Here is a 16,552-nt window from a genome sequence, read left to right on the forward strand (position 1 = left end):
CACACACACGTATAACAAGGCTGAATTCACAGATTAGGCACAGTAAAACAGGAACAAAACAGAGAAATTATAACACACTGTAATAAAAGTGCTGTAAATGCTCTCTCAGAAAGCCTTCCTGTGTTGGGATGATGTGAAAGGACAGCCTGCCTGCGTGATGAGGTGACCCAGTGCGAGGATCCATGTTGCTGTTACTGGAACACCAGCACTGTGATAGCACAATGGCTCGCCTGCTAATCAGATACCTACTAGGAGACTAACAAGACACCTGCTAAGTGACCGGCAGGCAGGCAGTGCAACAGTGCAGGACAAAGGCCAGGGAGGAGCAGAACGGTGTGAGATCTCAGAACTTGCTTGTTTCCTGAATCTTGCACTGAGGATTTTGGGGCACAGCTGAGCACAGGTAACTGAAACCACAGGAAAGGGAAACCTGACCAGAGGGACTGCTGGAACACCAATGACATTCTTTTGGAGCAGGCCCTCATTACACTCTCACTTATTAAATTACACGTAGATTGATCTGCATGTACACGCTGGCTAGTTCCTCAACATGAATGTGATTGGAAGGCCCAGTATTTCCTTCTGAGACCCTCCAGGGACTGTGTCTCAGACATCCCATGTGCAAACACAATACCTGGCTTCCAGAGGTATGTTCTAAATGGACTCTCTGACACACTCACTTCTCCCCATCATATTCTCTACTATGCAGCCAGAGAGCTTTATTAAAAAATTTATTTATTTGGCCGGCGCCGTGGCTCACTTGGCTAATCCTCCGCCTGCGGCACCGGCACCCCCAGTTCTAGTCCTGGTTGGGGCGCCGGGTACTAGTCCCGGTTGCTCCTCTTCCAGTCCTGCTCTCTGCTGTAGCCTGGGAAGGCAGTGGAGGATGGCCCAAATGCTTGGGTCCTTGCACCCACATGGGAGACCTAGAGGAAAGTACCTGGCTCCTGGCTTCGGATTGGCACAGCACTGGCTGTAGCGGCCATTACGGGAGTGAACCAATGGAAGGAAGACCTTTCTCTCTGTCTCTCTCTCACTGTCTATAACTCTCTCTCTGTCTCTCTCTCTCTAACTCTGCCTGGACAAAAAAAAATATATTTATTTATTTGAGAGTCAAAGTTACAGAGAGATAGAGGAGAAGGAAACATAGAGAGAGACAGAGAGAGAGAGAGAGATCTTCCATCTGCTGGTTCACTCCCCAGCAGTCCCGGCTGCTCCATTTCTAATCCAGCTCCTTACTAATGGCCTTGGAAAAGCAGCAAAAGATGGCCCAAGTGCTTGGGCCCCTGCTACCCATGTGGGAGACCCAGAAGAAGCTCCCGACTCCTGGCTTCAGCCTGGTCCAGCTCCAGCTGTTGCAGACATCTGGGGAGCAAACCAGCAGATGAAAATCTCTCTGTGTGTCCTCCTATCTCTCTCTGCAATTCTGCCTTAAAAATAAACAAATTTTTTTTAAAAGATTTATTTATTTATTTGAAAGTCAGAGTTACACAGAGAAGGAGAGGCAGAGAGAGAGAGGTCCTGCATCTGCTGGTTCACTCCTCATTTGGCCACAACGGCTGAAGCTGTGCCGATCCGAAGCCAGGAGCCAGGAGCTTCCTCCAGGTCTTCCCACACAGGTGCAGGGGCCCAAGGCCTTGGCCCATCTTCTACTGCTTTCCCAGGCCATAGCAGAGAGCTGGATCGGAAGTGGAGCAGCCAGAACTCAAACTGGTGTCCATATGGGATTCCAGCACTGCAGGTGACAGCTTTATCTGCTATGCCACAGCGCTGGCCCCAACAAATAAAATCTTAAAAAATGAAATGAAAATCTGGTCATGTCATAGTCATTTTACCCCTGCCAAGAGTCTGTAAAACACAGACCTCAGCTGGCATGCAGTGCAGCAGATTAAGCCACTGTTTGAGACACCTGCATCCTACATCGGAGTGCTGCTTAAAGTTCCAGCCACTCTGCTTCCCATCAAGTTCCCTGCTAATGCTCCAGGGAAGGCAGCAGGTAACAGCCCAAGTGCCCGGACCCCTCCACCCCTGTGGGAGCCCATGGTGCAATTCCTGGTTCCTGGCTTCAGCTTGGCCCAGACCTGGCTATTGCGGTCATTTGCAGAGTAAGCCAGTGAATGGAAGATCTCGGTCTCTCTCTTTCCCCACCTCTGTTGCCCTGCCTTTTAAATATATACATACAAACATAAATCTTGTAAAACATGAGAAAATGCGGACTGTAGGTCCTGTGTGACCTGCTGCGCTGCCCCTGTCTAGTATACTTGCTGGTCCTCTAGCTCCTTTCAGTTCTTGCATGGTTTGAGCACCAATTCCTGTGCCATCCCCACCCTTCACCCCTGCCCGTCCCCTTCCTTATGTCTCAGGTCTTGTCCCAAACTCTCCTTGGACATCCAGTTTGACAGGGCTCTGTTCAATCTCATGTCTCTCCTTCCACAATCTGTAAGGAGAAGTTTACCCACGCAGTCATTTACATAACTCTGTCCCCCAAGAATGCAGCACAGCTCAAAGCCTGGAATGTGGGTGGCTCAGGAAATAACGGAGGGATGAAGTTAATCGGCCAACAAAGGCAGAAGCTGTAGCTTCTGTCATGAAGCCTGCTGCCACTTAGAGAAACAGGCTTAGCGGGATATGAGTAGCAGTGTCTTAAACAGAACCTGGACTACAACTATATTTTCAAGAAAATGTAAGGAATTCATACAATTTCCCAGAGTCAAGTGATACTTAGGTTATATAGCACATGTATGGAAGGAAAGCGTCACATAACATTTTTACTTTCATCCATCAAGTGACAGACACAGTAACAACATCTAATGAGGCCGGCGCCGCGGCTCACTAGGCTAATCCTCCGCCTAGCGGCGCCGGCACACCGGGTTCTAGTCCCGGTCGGGGCGCCGGATTCTGTCCCGGTTGCCCCTCTTCCAGGCCAGCTCTCTGTTATGGCCAGGGAGTGCAGTGGAGGATGGCCCAAGTGCTTGGGCCCTGCACCCCATGGGAGACCAGGAAAAGCACCTGGCTCCTGGCTCCTGCCATCGGATCAGCGCGGTGCGCCGGCTGCAGCGCGCTGGCCGCGGCGGCCATTGGAGGGTGAACCAACGGCAAAAGGAAGACCTTTCTCTCTGTCTCTCTCTCTCACTGTCCACTCTGCCTGTCAAAAAAAAAAAAAAAAAAAAAAAAACAACATCTAATGAAGGCAGGGTGTGGGGAAGTAGGTGTTGACTTTCCTGGAAGGAAGGCTGAGGCTCATGACCTCCATGACCTCTCCAGGGGTCACCTTGGCAACAGCTTCAAATTTTTAAATATTCATACTCTTTGACCCCTCAAATCTCAAGTTACCCTAAATAACTGGGCACTTAAAAAAAAGGAAGAAAGATTAAACATTTAAAACTGCTAACAACAGCAAGAAGCACTGGGAAGAAGCCAACTCTCCATCAATAGAAGGCTGATGAAATAAATGATGAAGCCATTTAGCACAAGGGTGCTAGGTACACATCATGTAGGCTTTCTACTGGCAAAAGTCAATGATTATTCTTCTAAAATTCCACAGGAAAGGCATGCCATGCCATTGGTAGGAGCTGCTTCTCGATATTGTTCCACTAATGGCAGGTCCACCCAGGGAGCAGCACATCTTGTTAGCATGTGTCAAAACACCAAGCGTCAGGAAGAAGTCACACAGGAGACACGCACACTGCAGGCTGGGCTGGAGCAAGCAGGAGGCCTGTGAAGGGCACACAGGGTGGCGGCACAGGAGGGCTTGGGTTCCTCATCCACGCCACAGGGCACCGCCCCCCCCCCACTTTCAGGGACAGGCAGTAGTACCACACCAAGCCAGTGCAAGTGAGGCTGGAGTTAAAGCAACTAATGCCTATGCAGTCATTAAAACAAAAGCCATCTCTTTGTGAGGACCTGGTTAAAACTCCAGAATACAATGGTAGGTTATAACTCATTACATCTTTTTTTTTTTTTTTTTTTTTTTTTGACAGGCAGAGTGGACAGTGAGAGAGAGAGACAGAAAGAAAGGTCTTCCTTTGCCGTTGGTTCACCCTCCAATGGCCGCCGCGGCCGGCTCGCTGCGGCCGGCGCACCGCGCTGATCCGATGGCAGGAGCCAGGAGCCAGGTGCTTTTCCTGGTCTCCCATGGGGTGCAGGGCCCAAGCACCTGGGCCATCCTCCACTGCACTCCCTGGCCACAGCAGAGAGCTGGCCTGGAGAGGGGCAACTGGGACAGAATCCGGCGCCCCGACCGGGACTAGAACCCGGTGTGCCGGCGCCGCAAGGCGGAGGATTAGCCTAGTGAGCCGCGGCGCCGGCCTAAATAAATAAAATCTTTTTTAAAAAATAGTTTTTAAAAATATCCAGGAATAAATCTAATTTATCATGCCAGCAATCCCACTGCTGGATATCTAGCCAAAAGAACTGAAATCAATGTAAGGGATGCCTACACTTGGGTGTTTATCGAGAACTGTTCACAGTAGCCAAGATATGAAATCTGTGTAGGTTGCCCATCAACAGATTACCAGATAAAGAAAACGCAGAGTCCATACATGATGGACTATACTCAGCTATAAAAAAGAATGAAATTCCGTCATTTGTAGCAACATCAAGGAGACTGGAGGACATTATGTAATGTGAATTAAATCAGGCACAGAAAGACAAACATCACATGTTCTTACTTATATGTGGGAAGCTACAAAGTTGATCTCAAAGAGAGAACAGAGCCGTGGTTACAAAGGCTGTGAAGGATGTGGGGGAGGGATGGATGGAGAGGGGACGGATAAGGGGTACAGGGATGCAGCTGGATAGGAGGAAGAACCTGTAATGCTGCACAGCACATAGGTGACAACTGATGACAATTAACTGAATATTTCAAAATAGCTAGCAGATGATTTTGAATGTTTCTGACTCAAGGAAATGATATAGTTGCACGTCTGCACTGATACATATGCCAATTACTCTGGTCTGATTATGATATTGAAATGTCATCCTATACCCCATAAATATGTACTATTACTGTCAACATTTCCCAGCCCACCGTGGAACCAGCGAGTGGCTCACACCAATGCTCCTGTGCAAGGCACCATGCAGCTGGCTGCTGGTGTTGATCTGGTGCAGCAGCTCATCCTAACCAGCATGAGCTACAATCTACGCACTCATTTTTGGTTTTAGTTTCCTAGAAATATTTTGGAGAAAGGTCATATGTATCCACAGTTCAAAACAATAAAACAACATAAAAATTCTCACTGCCAACTTGTCTCCATGCCCCTTGCCCCCTCTGCCTGTAGAAAACCACTTGCCTCCCGCGTTCACCTTATACAAATCCACTGCATGTTCTCATGCTGCCCCTTTTCTCATACCATATGCTGGAGACTATTTGACACCTTGAGTTTTTTTCTTCTCTCAACAACATATCCATGCACATTCTGTACATCAATTCATACTTTTCTTCTGCAGCTCCCCAGCGTCTCACTGGGTTGGAGGAACACAGGTTAGTAAACCAGCTTCCTGTTGTTGGAGAATCAGCTTGTTCCCAGCAATTAGTGCCACAAGGAATCATGCTGTCCACATAGTCATCTTGTTTGCACAGGTAGGACAGTTCTAGGATGGAAATAGTTGGACCAAAAGCAAATGTCTCTAGTAAGATATTAAGAGTTCAGCCTCCCGGGCCAGCGCCACGGCTCACTAGGCTAATCCTCCGCCTTGCGGTGCCGGCACACCGGGTTCTAGTCCCGGTTGGGGCGCCAGATTCTGTCCCGGTTGCCCCTCTCCAGGCCAGCTCTCTGCTATGGCCAGGGAGTGCAGTGGAGGATGGCCCAGGTGCTTGGGCCCTGCACCCCATGGGAGACCAGGAAAAGCACCTGGCTCCTGGCTCCTGCCATCGGATCAGCGCGGTGCGCCGGCTACAGCGAGCCGGCCGCGGCGGTCATTGGAGGGTGAACCAACGGCAAAGGAAGACCTTTCTTTCTGTCTCTCTCTCTCACTGTCCACTCTGCTTGTCAAAAAATTTAAAAAATAAATAAAAAAATACTTCAAAAGTGTAGGCAACAAAAGCAACTGCACAGCACACGAAGCAATCAGTACAGTGAAGAGACATCTGACAGAATGGGAGTAAATATTTACAAGTTACTTAACTGACAAAGAATTTGTACCCAGAATATATCAAGAACTCAAGAAACTCAACAACAAAACAACTCTGCTAAGAAACAGGGAAAGGACCTGAGCAGACAGCTCTCAAAGGAAAAAACACAACTGGCTGACAATCACTAGCCATCAGGGAGATGCAAATCGAAACCACAGTGAGGGACTGGTGTTGTGTCACAGCAGGTGACACCGCTGCCTACAATGCCCATATCTCATTATGGTGCTGGTTTGTGTCCTAACTGCTTCTGATCCAGCTCCCTTCTACTGGCCTGGGAAAGGCAGCTGAAGATTCCCCAAGTGCTTGGGCCTCTGCCACCCACTTGGGAGACCTGGATAGAATTCCAGGCTCCCAGAGTTAGCCTGGTCCAGTGCTGGTTACTGTGGTCATCTGGGGACTGAACCAGCAGACTGAAGCTCTCTCTCTCTCCCTCTGTAACTCTTTCAATATAAACAAATACATATTTAAAAAAATACCATGAGACCTCACCTGTCAGAATGGCTATTATCAAAAACACAGAGAGTGACAAATACTGGCGAGGATGTAGAAAAGGGGAATTCTCTTAACACTATTGGTGGGAACACAAATTAATACATTTAATGTGGAAAACAGTATGCAAATTTCTTTGAAAAAACTAGCAATAGGGGATTAGTGTTATGGTACAAGGGGTTAAGCCTCTACCTGCAACACTGGCATTTTATATGGATGCCGAGCTTCCAATCCAGCTCCCTGATAATGTGCCTGGGAAAGTAGCAGAAGACGGCATAAGTACCTGGGACCCCACACTCACATGGGAGACCAGGATGAAGCTCCTTGTTCCTGGCTTTGACCTGACTCAGCCCTGGCCATTGTGCCCTTTTGGTGGAAGGAAACAGCAGATGGAAGATCTCTCTTAACTCTGCCTTTCAAATAAATAAATAGTTCTAAAAAATAAAGAAAAAAATGACTTAGAAATAGAACGGCTATATAATTCAGCAATCCTAGTACTTGTTATACACCCAAAAGACAGAGCTATCTGCTCCACCATGTTTATTGCAGCACTGTTCACAGTAGCCAAGATATGGAATCATATGAATGGATAAAGAAAAGGCAGTATATACACACAATGGAATACTACTATTCTGCCATAAAAATAATGAGGGGATGGCGTTGTAGCATACCGCATTAAGCTGTTGCTTGTAATACAGGCATCCCATGTGGGTGCTGGTTCAGGTCCCGACTGTTCCACTTCCGATCCAGATCTCTATTAATGGGCCTGGGAGGGCAGTGGAAGACGGGCCAACTGCTTGGCCCCTGCACCCACATTGGAGACCCGGAGGAGGTTCCTGGCTCCTGGCTTCAGTCGGGCCCAGCTCCAGCCATTGAGGATATTTGGGGAGTGAGCCAGCAGATGGAGGATCTCTCTGACTCTCCCTCTCGCGAATTCTGCCTTTCAAATATATAAATAATAAGAAAAGGTGCCTTATAAAGGTTTAAAAAATGCAGAAAAAAATGAAATCCTGTCATTTACAGCAAAGTGGATAGAACTGGAGGACATGATGTTAATGAAATATATCAAACACAGAGAGACAGCTAAGATTTATTCTCACTCCTATGTGGGAGCTTAAAATAAACCTCCACAGGATCACAGTATAGTGATTACCAGAAGCTGGGAGAAGGGAGAGGGAGTTTAAAACATAGGGGAAGCTGGATGTGGTTAATTGTGACAAATACACTAATATGACATGCTAATAACAGGGGAAGCTGGATGTGGTTTACAGATTATGACAAATGTTTCACACTAGTGTAAGATATACTAATAACAAGGGAAGCTGGATGTGGCTTATAGATTATGACAAATGTATCACACTAATATAAGATGTATACATCAGAGGAAGCTGGGCAAGGGGCAGACAGGAACTCTGCATTACCGCACAATTTTCATTTCGTAAATTTAAAGCTATTCTGAAATAAAAAGTTTAAAAATATTGAATGAAAAGTAAAGATTCTACCCTTTTGAGCTTGCCTATTTCTAAGCATCCTTCTGAGTATTTTATTGGGTTTTAAAAATCTTCTGTTGTATTTTACCACCAGTGTTTTTGTACACATGAAAACTGGATTATAGCTTCCATCTCCTCACCAGCAATGTGTGTCTGCATCTTGGGAAGACATATAGGTGTTAAAAAATGTGTCTATAGGCCAGCGCCATGGCTCAGTAGGCTAATCCTCTGCCTTGCGGCACTGGCACACCGGGTTCTAGTCCCGGTCGGGGCGCCGGATTCTGTCCCGGTTGCCCCTCTTCCAGGCCAGCTCTCTGCTGTGGCCAGGGAGTGCAGTGGAGGATGGCCCAAGTGCTTGGGCCCTGCACCCCATGGGAGACCAGGAGAAGCACCTGGCTTCTGCCTTTGGATAAGCGCGGTGCGCCGGCCACAGCCATTAGAGGGTGAACCAACGGCAAAGGAAGACCTTTCTCTCTGTCTCTCTCTCTCACTGTCCACTCTGCCTGTCCAAAAAAAAAAAAAAAAAAGTGTCTATGTGGTGACCCAGCGGGGGCAGAAAGTACTTACAGAGTCGTGGGGCGTAGACCTATTCATGATAATTTCAATATATGCTTCCCTAATTTTTACTTCAACTTTCTTTGATGGTAAAATACACAGAATTTATCACTGTAACCAGTTCTTAAAATTTGTTAATAATTTCATTTTTTAAAAGATTTATTTGAAAGGCAGAGTTACAGAGGCAGAGAGAGAGAGAGAGAATCTTCCATCAGCTGGTTCGCTCCACAAATGGCCACCATGGCCAGAGGTGGGCCGATCTGAAGCCAGAAGCCTGCAGCTTCTTCCAGGTCTCCCATGTGGGTGCAGGGGCCCAAGGACTCGCACTATCTTCTACTGCTTTCCCAGGCCACATCAGAGAGCTGGATTGAAAGTGGACTAGCTAGGATTTGAACCAGTACTCATATGGGATGCTGACACTATATGCAGTGACTTTACCTGCTATGCCAGCTGCGAGCCCAGATTTATTTTATTTATCCAAAAGGTAGTATTAGAGAGAGAGGGAGAGAGAGACAGCGAGTGCACGCTTCCATCCACTGGCTAACTCCTCAAATAGTGGCAACAGCTGGGTTTGGGCCAAGTCGGAGCCAGGAGCCAGGAGCTTCATCCAGGTCTCCCACATAGGTGTCAGGGGTCCAAGTACCTGGGCCATCTTCTGCTGTTTTCCCAGGCACGTTAGCAAAGAGCTGGATCAGAAGTGGAGCACCCAGGACTTGAACAGGCACTCATGTGAGAAGCTGGCATTACAGGTGGTGGCTTAACCCTCTGTGCTACATCAGCTCCCATTGTAACCATTTTTAGCCACACACAGTTCAGTGTCCTTAAATACCTTGGTTCCCCACCATCTATCTCCATAACTCTATCTTGTAAAATGGAAATGCTGTTCCCATTAAAGCATTAACTCCCTTTCCCACTCCCCCCAGCACCTGGCACCACCACTGTACTTCTGTCTCTATGGTTCCAACAAGCTTTTTTCATCTTAAGGCTATTATTCCAGTGTATGGAATACACTGCTTATCCATTCAACCTTAAGTGGACGTTTGTCGACTCAACATTTTAGCTTTTCTAAATATACTGCTATGCAAATGGCTATACAGATCTCTATGAGGACCATGTGCTCAGTTCTTTTGAGTATATACCCAAAAGTAGAACTGTTGCATCATATGGTAATTCTTTGTTCAACTTCTTGAGGGAACACCACACTGTTCTTTACAGTGGCTGCACCATTTTACGTCCTCATCAGCAGCTCACAAGGATTCCGATTTCTCTACATCCTCATCAACTCTTATTTCCTGTCATTTTTATTTTTAGATCAGCCATCCTAATGGATGTGAGTTGGCATGTTATATAACTTTGATTTGTACTTCCCAAATGATTAGTAATGCTGTGCTTCTATTCATGTGCTTATTGGTCTTTTGCATATCTTCTTTGGAGACATGTCTATTCGAGTTCTACACTTTTTTTTTTTTTTTTTTTTTTTTTTTTTTTTTTTGACAGGCAGAGTGGATAGTGAGAGAGAGAGACAGAGAGAAAGGTCTTCCTTTGCCGTTGGTTCACCCTCCAATGGCCGCCGCGGCCGGCGCACCACGCTGATCCGATGGCAGGAGCCAGGAGCCAGGTGCTTTTCCTGGTCTCCCATGGGGTGCAGGGCCCGAGCACCTGGGCCATCCTCCACTGCACTCCCTGGCCACAGCAGAGAGCTGGCCTGGAGAGGGGCAACCGGGACAGAATCCGGCGCCCCAACCGGGACTAGAACCCGGTGTGCCGGCGCCGCTAGGCGGAGGATTAGCCTAGTGAGCCGCGGCGCCGGCCCTTTTGTTTTTTTCAAAAGCAGTCTTTCGCCATTAGGATGACGTTGGCTGCTGGTTTTTTTGTTTGTTTGTTTTGTTTTTTACAGGCAGAGTGGACAGTGAGAGAGACAGAGAAAAAGGTCTTCCTTTGCCATTGGTTCACCAACGGCCAGCGCACCACGCTGATCCGAAGCCAGGAGCCAGGTGCTTTTCCTGGTTTCCCATGCGGGTGCAGGGCCCAAGCACTGGGGCCATCCTCCACTGCACACCCGGGCCACAGCAGAGAGCTGGCCTGGAAGAGGGGCAACTGGGACAGAATCCTGCGTCCTGATCAGTACTAGAACCTGGGGTGCCGGCGCCGCAGGCGAAGGATTAGCCTATTGAGCCGCAGCGCCGGCCTACTCATTTTTTAACTGAGGTTTTTCTTGTTGTTGTTGTTGCAGTTCTAATATTTTTTTTTCTTTTTTAAAAAAAGATTTATTCATTTATTTATTGGAAAGGCAGAGTTATAGAGAGGCAGAGGTAGAGAGAGAGAAGTTATCCATCTGTTGGTTCACTCTCCAAATGGACACAATGGCTGGAGCTGCACCAATCGTAAGCCAGGGGCCAGGAATTTCTAGGTCTCCCACATGGGTACAGGGGTCCAAGGACTTGGGCCATCTTCTGCTTTCCCAGGCCATAGCAGAGAGCTGGATTGGAAGTGCAGTAGCTGGGATTTGAACCGGCAACCATATAGGATGCTGGTACTGTAGGCGATGGCTTTACTGCTATGAGTTTTCTACACATTAAGGCTATTAATCTCTTTTCAGATATAAGATTTACAAATATTTTCTCCAAGGTGGGGAGTTTTGATTTTACGATTGATAATGTCTTCTGATGCACAAAACTTTTATTTGCCCTAGTACTTGGGCTGTCTTCTGCTATTTCCCCAAGCACATTAGCAGGGAGCTGGATTGGGCTCAATGCAATGCTCAGATATGGGATGCTGGCATTGCAAGCAGCAGCTTAACCCACTGCACCACATCAAAGGTCTCAATTACATTTTAGCTGGTTTTATGTTGCTAGGAATTTGTGCATTTCATTTAGGTTATCCAATTTATGGGCATCCAGCAGTTCACAGTATACTCTTTTTATTTATTTATTTATTTATTTATTTATTTTTGACAGGCAGAGTGGACAGTGAGAGAGACAGAGAGAAAGGTCTTCCTTTTGCCATTGGTTCACCCTCCAATGGCCGCCGCAGCCGGTGCGCTGTGGCCGGTGCACCGCGCTGATCCGATGGCAGGAGCCAGGTACTTATCCTGGTCTCTCATGGGGTGCAGGGCCCAAGCACTTGGGCCATCCTCCACTGCCCTCCCTGGCCACAGCAGAGAGCTGGCCTGGAGAGGGGCAACCGGGACAGAATCCGGCGCCCCAACTGGGACTAGAACCTGGTGTGCCGGCACCGCAAGGCGGAGGATTAGCCTAGTGAGCCGCGGCGCTGGCCTCACAGTACACTCTTGAAATCCTTACTGTATCAGTAGAGTTGGTAATAATGTAATTTTCATTTCTTATTTTAACAATTTGAACTTTCCCTTTTTCTTTCTTCTTGTCTAATCTGTTGACAGTAAACAAAACTTTTAATTTTATTGATTTTTCTCTATTATTTTTCTCTACTCCATTGATCTCTGTTCTAATTTATATCATTGCTTTCCTTGTGTTAGCTCTAATTTGGCCGTTTTCTAGCTTATTAACTTATTAAGGTAGGTTGAGTGGAACTCTTATTTTTCAAGCATTTATATCCCCTGTGGCACTGCTTTCACAGCATCCTGTAAGTTTTTGGTATGTTGTGTTTTGTTTGGTTCATTTGTAAGTATTTTCTAGCTGTTCTTGTGATTTCTTTCATCCACTGGTTATTTGAGTGTGCTGATTCATTTCCTCAATATTGTGAGCTTTCCAGTTTCACTCCAGGCACCGATCTCTACACTCCAGTGTGCTGTGCTTGGTGAAGATACCATGTATGATATTTCTAAATCTACTGAGACTCCATCTATGGCCTAACTGTGCAGTGTACCCTGAGAACATCCCATGGATAACTGAGCAAGAGTATAGGCCATGACAAGATTTTAAACTGTACCCTTAGGAGTAAGTCTGTAGGAATGTATGTAGAACTATATAGCTTTACAGTTACAAACTTCCTCCTCTCTCTTATTCCCTCTCTTATTTTTTACTGAGATCTATGCCCTTAGAGCTGGAATTGTGATGTAGAGAGTAAAGCCGCCACCTGTGATGCTGGCATCCCACATGGGTGATGGTTTGAGTCTCGGCTGCTTCACTTCTGATCTCACGCCTTGCTAATGCACCTAGGAAAGCAGCAGAAGATGGCCTAACTGTTCAGGCCCCCCCCAACGACCTGCACCCACGTGGGAGACCTGCAAGAAGCTCCTGGCTCCTGGCTTGTCTGGCCTAGTCCATGTCATTGTAGCCATTTGGGAAGTGAACCAGTGGATGGAAGATCTCTCTTTCTCTCTCTCTAAGTTTGCCTTTCAAATAAATAAAATAAATATTTTTAAAGGAGCTCTATGTAGATGTTCTGTTAATAAAGGGCTCTTTTTAGATGGCAGTAGACCCCTTCCTTTAATTTTCCTATCTGGCAATATTGAGCTTCCAGGTTCTTTACTTTTTTAAAGTGTATATGGCTGCAGTTCAGCAGGGGCTGGTGTGGCACAGTGGGTGAAGCCACTGCCTGTAACACTGGCATCCCAGCTGGGCACAGGTTCAGGTTCAAGTCCTGGCTGTTCCACTTCCAATACAGTTCCATCCATACTGATGTGCCAGGGAAAGCAGTGGAAGATCCAAGGTCCAAGTGCCTAGACCCCTGTCACCCATGTGGCAGACCTGGATAGAGCTGCAGGCTTTAGGCTTTTGCCTGGTCCAGTCCTGGCCATTTCAGTCATTTGGGGAGTGAACAAACAGATGGCGAATCAATCTCTCTCTCTCCTTCTAACTCTGCCTCTTCCTTTTTTTTTTTTTTTTTTTTTTTTTTTTTAAGATTCATTTCATTTATTTGAAAGAGTTACAGAGAGAGGTAGAGACATGGAGAGAGGTCTTCCATCCGCTGGTCCGCTCCCCAGATGGCCGTATTGGGTACAGGGGCCCAAGGACTTGGGCCATCTTCCACTGCCATCCCAGGCCATAGTAGAGAGCTGGATCAGAAGAGGAGCAGCCAGGACTAGAACCGGCGTCCATATGGGACGCTGGCGCTTCAGGCCAGGGCTTTAACCCTCTGCGCCATGGCGCTGGCCCCTCTAACTCTGCCTTTCAAATACATACAATAAGCCTATAACAACAGGTCAGCAAACACTCCTTCGTACTTTTCAGGGACCACAGACTGAGTCAGTTGCGTGGTTCTCAGGGTTGCTACACCAAGGTCCCCGAGGCAAGTCCGAGTCCCTCTGCCCCTGGCACACTGCACATGCAGAAGCACGGTGCACTTGCACAAAGCCACGGTGTCCTCGTGGCAGCCATCTATCAGATTTCACTGAGGTCTGTCCTTACAACCCCAGGCACAACCTGGGCTCATATGCACAGAAATGTCTGACTCTTGTAAAAACAAGAACTTCTAGTTATAAAATGCGTAATGGTCCTATCTTTAATCCTATTCATCTTTCTTTGTAAGTGGCTTCTCCCAACCTACCCTCCATGCTTTCTGCACGACCCCCTCCCAAGCCACAGGATCTAGTTCCCTGATTTTTGTATTTCATGGACTAGTGGCGATTTCCATAAATGGGAATGATCACGTTACCAAGTGTTTTATTTACTAAGTAAGGATCCCTAAAAGACCACTGTGTCAGCAGCCAACTTGAGACAATGTAACATATAAAGTTACCTTTAAGACAGATTCTCTACACTGCTCTTTTATTTCTCATTTCCTTTCCATGCAGTAAAAATGTCCAAGAGTACCACAGGCCCCCGGCCGGTATATGAGGCACCTATCCTCAGGAGTGGTACCGTGGACCCATCTGCCGTCCAGCTCAGCACCTGAGGAGGGCCTGGCTTCCAGACAAAACCTTCTTCATCACCCACAGGCGGGTACAGGTGGCAGGCAAACACTAGGGAGCTCCCAGTCCCCTCCCTTCCGTTCATGGGAGAAGTCCTAGTTACAGGTGAGAAGACAGACTTCTGACTTCTGCCCCAAAAGAGGGCCAGCATAATGACAACCTTGTCTTAGCGTCCTGTCTTGGGTTCTGCTCTTCCTGGCTCAGGCTGGGGCTGTGCAGGTCCTGGGTTTTGACGAGGGAAGAATTGCTATCCTCATCTCATCTCCTAGTCTATGCCTCCCATTGACATTACCACAGACCCTGCTTAGAAGACAGAACACTTAGTTTTCTTTCTCCTTGTTATTTGTTAATGAGCAAATAGTAAGAGACACCACTGTATTCAATAAAGCTGAATTTACTGACACCTGCTACAAAAGCCAGGCGTTGCCAATGTGATAGTACAGTCATGTGCTGCCTAATGACATTTGGTTACTGATAGCCCACACACAGGACATCAAAACCACAAAGCCTCATTGTGCAGCAGACTGTCTCATCTACAAGCGTACTTCCAAAGTTCATGGAACAGGGACTTAAGACAATGATCATAGAGCCGGCCCTGCGGGATAGGCAGGTAAAGCTGACACCTGCAGTGCCAGCATCCCATATGGGCAACGGTTCGAGTCCCGGCTGCTCCAGCTTCCTATCCAGCTTTCTGCTATGGCCTGGGAAAGCAGTGGAAGATGGCCCAGGTCCTTGAGCCCTGCACCTGTGTAGGAAACCTGGAAGAAGCTCCTGGCTCCTGAATTCAGACTGGCCCAGCTCTGGCTGTTGCAGAAAATTTGGAGAGTGAACCAGCAGATGGAAGACTCTCTCTCTCTCTGCCTCTCCTCTCTGTAACTCTGTATATCTAAATAAGTATTAAAAAAAAAAAAAGACAATGCTCACTAACTCAAAGGTTTGTGCAAGAACACTCTATGACAAAATCACCTAACTGCACGACTGTATCAACAGGTGGGGCTTAAGGGCTCCTCCCTTGAGACTGGGATTAAAGTCCATATAGAAGAGGCTTCAGGTCCTGCGCCACAGCTCACTAGGCTAATCCTCCGCCTTGTGGCGCCGGCACACCAGTTTCTAGTCCCAGACGGGGCGCCAGATTCTGTCCTGGTTGCCCCTCTTCCAGGCCAGATCTCTGCTGTGGCCAGGGAGTGCGGTGGAGGATGGCCCGAGTACTTGGCCCTGCACCCCATGGGAGACAGGAGAAGCACCTGGCTCCTGCCATCGGATCAGCATGGTGCGCCGGCTGCAGCACACCGGCTGTGGCGGCCATTGGAGGGTGAACCAACGGCAAAGGAAGACCTTTCTCTCTGTCTCTCTCTCTCACTGTCCACTCTGCCTGTCAAAAAAAAAAAAAAAAAAAAAAAAAGAAAGAAAGAAAGAAAGAAAAAAAAAAGAGGCTTCAGGCTATGCTCAGACACTTGCCCTTCTGCCCTCTGCCATCTCACAACACAGCCTTCCTCCCCTCCAGAGTATGCACCACGATGGGGCAGAGAGGAGCCCTCACTAGACCACCACTCTTGCTAGTGCCTTGGTTTTCCCAGTCTGTAGAACTGTGAGAAATAAAGTACCCAGCCTCAGGCATTTTGCTACAGCAGCACAAAAACTATGACATCTGCTAAAAGTATTCTAGACACTCCGTTTGTGCAGATTTCTCTGAATCCAAATAATCTTGAAAAAGAACTGAAACTTACATATTAATTATTTCTGGTAGCATTACCTGTGCATCAGCAAGCACTATACACTACTCACATTAGAATCTAGTGAGGAGCTGGCACTGTGGTGTAGCAGGTAAAGCCGCCGCCAGCAGTGCTGGCATCCCATATGGGCACCGGTTTGAGTCCCAGTTGCTCCACTTCCAAACTAGCTCTCCACTAATGGCCTGGGAAAGCAAAAGATGGCTCAAGTGCTTGAGCCCCTGCACCTGTGTAGGAGACCCAGAAGAAGCTTCTGGCTCCTGGCTTCAGATGGGCCTATTCTAGCAGCTGCAGCCATTTGGGGAGTGAACCAGTGGATGGAAGA

At 47.5% G+C, this 16,552-nt stretch overlaps 1 protein-coding gene across 2 annotated transcripts in view; it reads right to left on the bottom strand.

Moving 5' to 3' along the window:
• The window catches only part of ABHD12 (abhydrolase domain containing 12, lysophospholipase), a 90,333-nt gene that overhangs the window by 49,035 nt on the left and 24,746 nt on the right, over positions 1–16,552 (bottom strand). The window contains exon 1 of one of the 2 annotated variants that reach the window (XM_089307395.1): positions 16,283–16,400. The exons of the other annotated variant lie outside the window; for it this stretch is intronic. Within the exon in view, the coding sequence (XP_089163521.1) occupies positions 16,283–16,284 (2 nt within the window). The 5' untranslated portion in view covers positions 16,285–16,400. Of the gene's footprint in view, positions 1–16,282; positions 16,401–16,552 lie in introns of those variants that run through there. 2 annotated transcript variants of the gene reach the window in all.

The sequence above is a fragment of the Oryctolagus cuniculus genome, chromosome 11, assembly GCF_051225735.1.
Source record: "Oryctolagus cuniculus isolate XC-2025 breed Fujian yellow rabbit chromosome 11, ASM5122573v1, whole genome shotgun sequence".
Taxonomy (NCBI): domain Eukaryota; kingdom Metazoa; phylum Chordata; class Mammalia; order Lagomorpha; family Leporidae; genus Oryctolagus; species Oryctolagus cuniculus.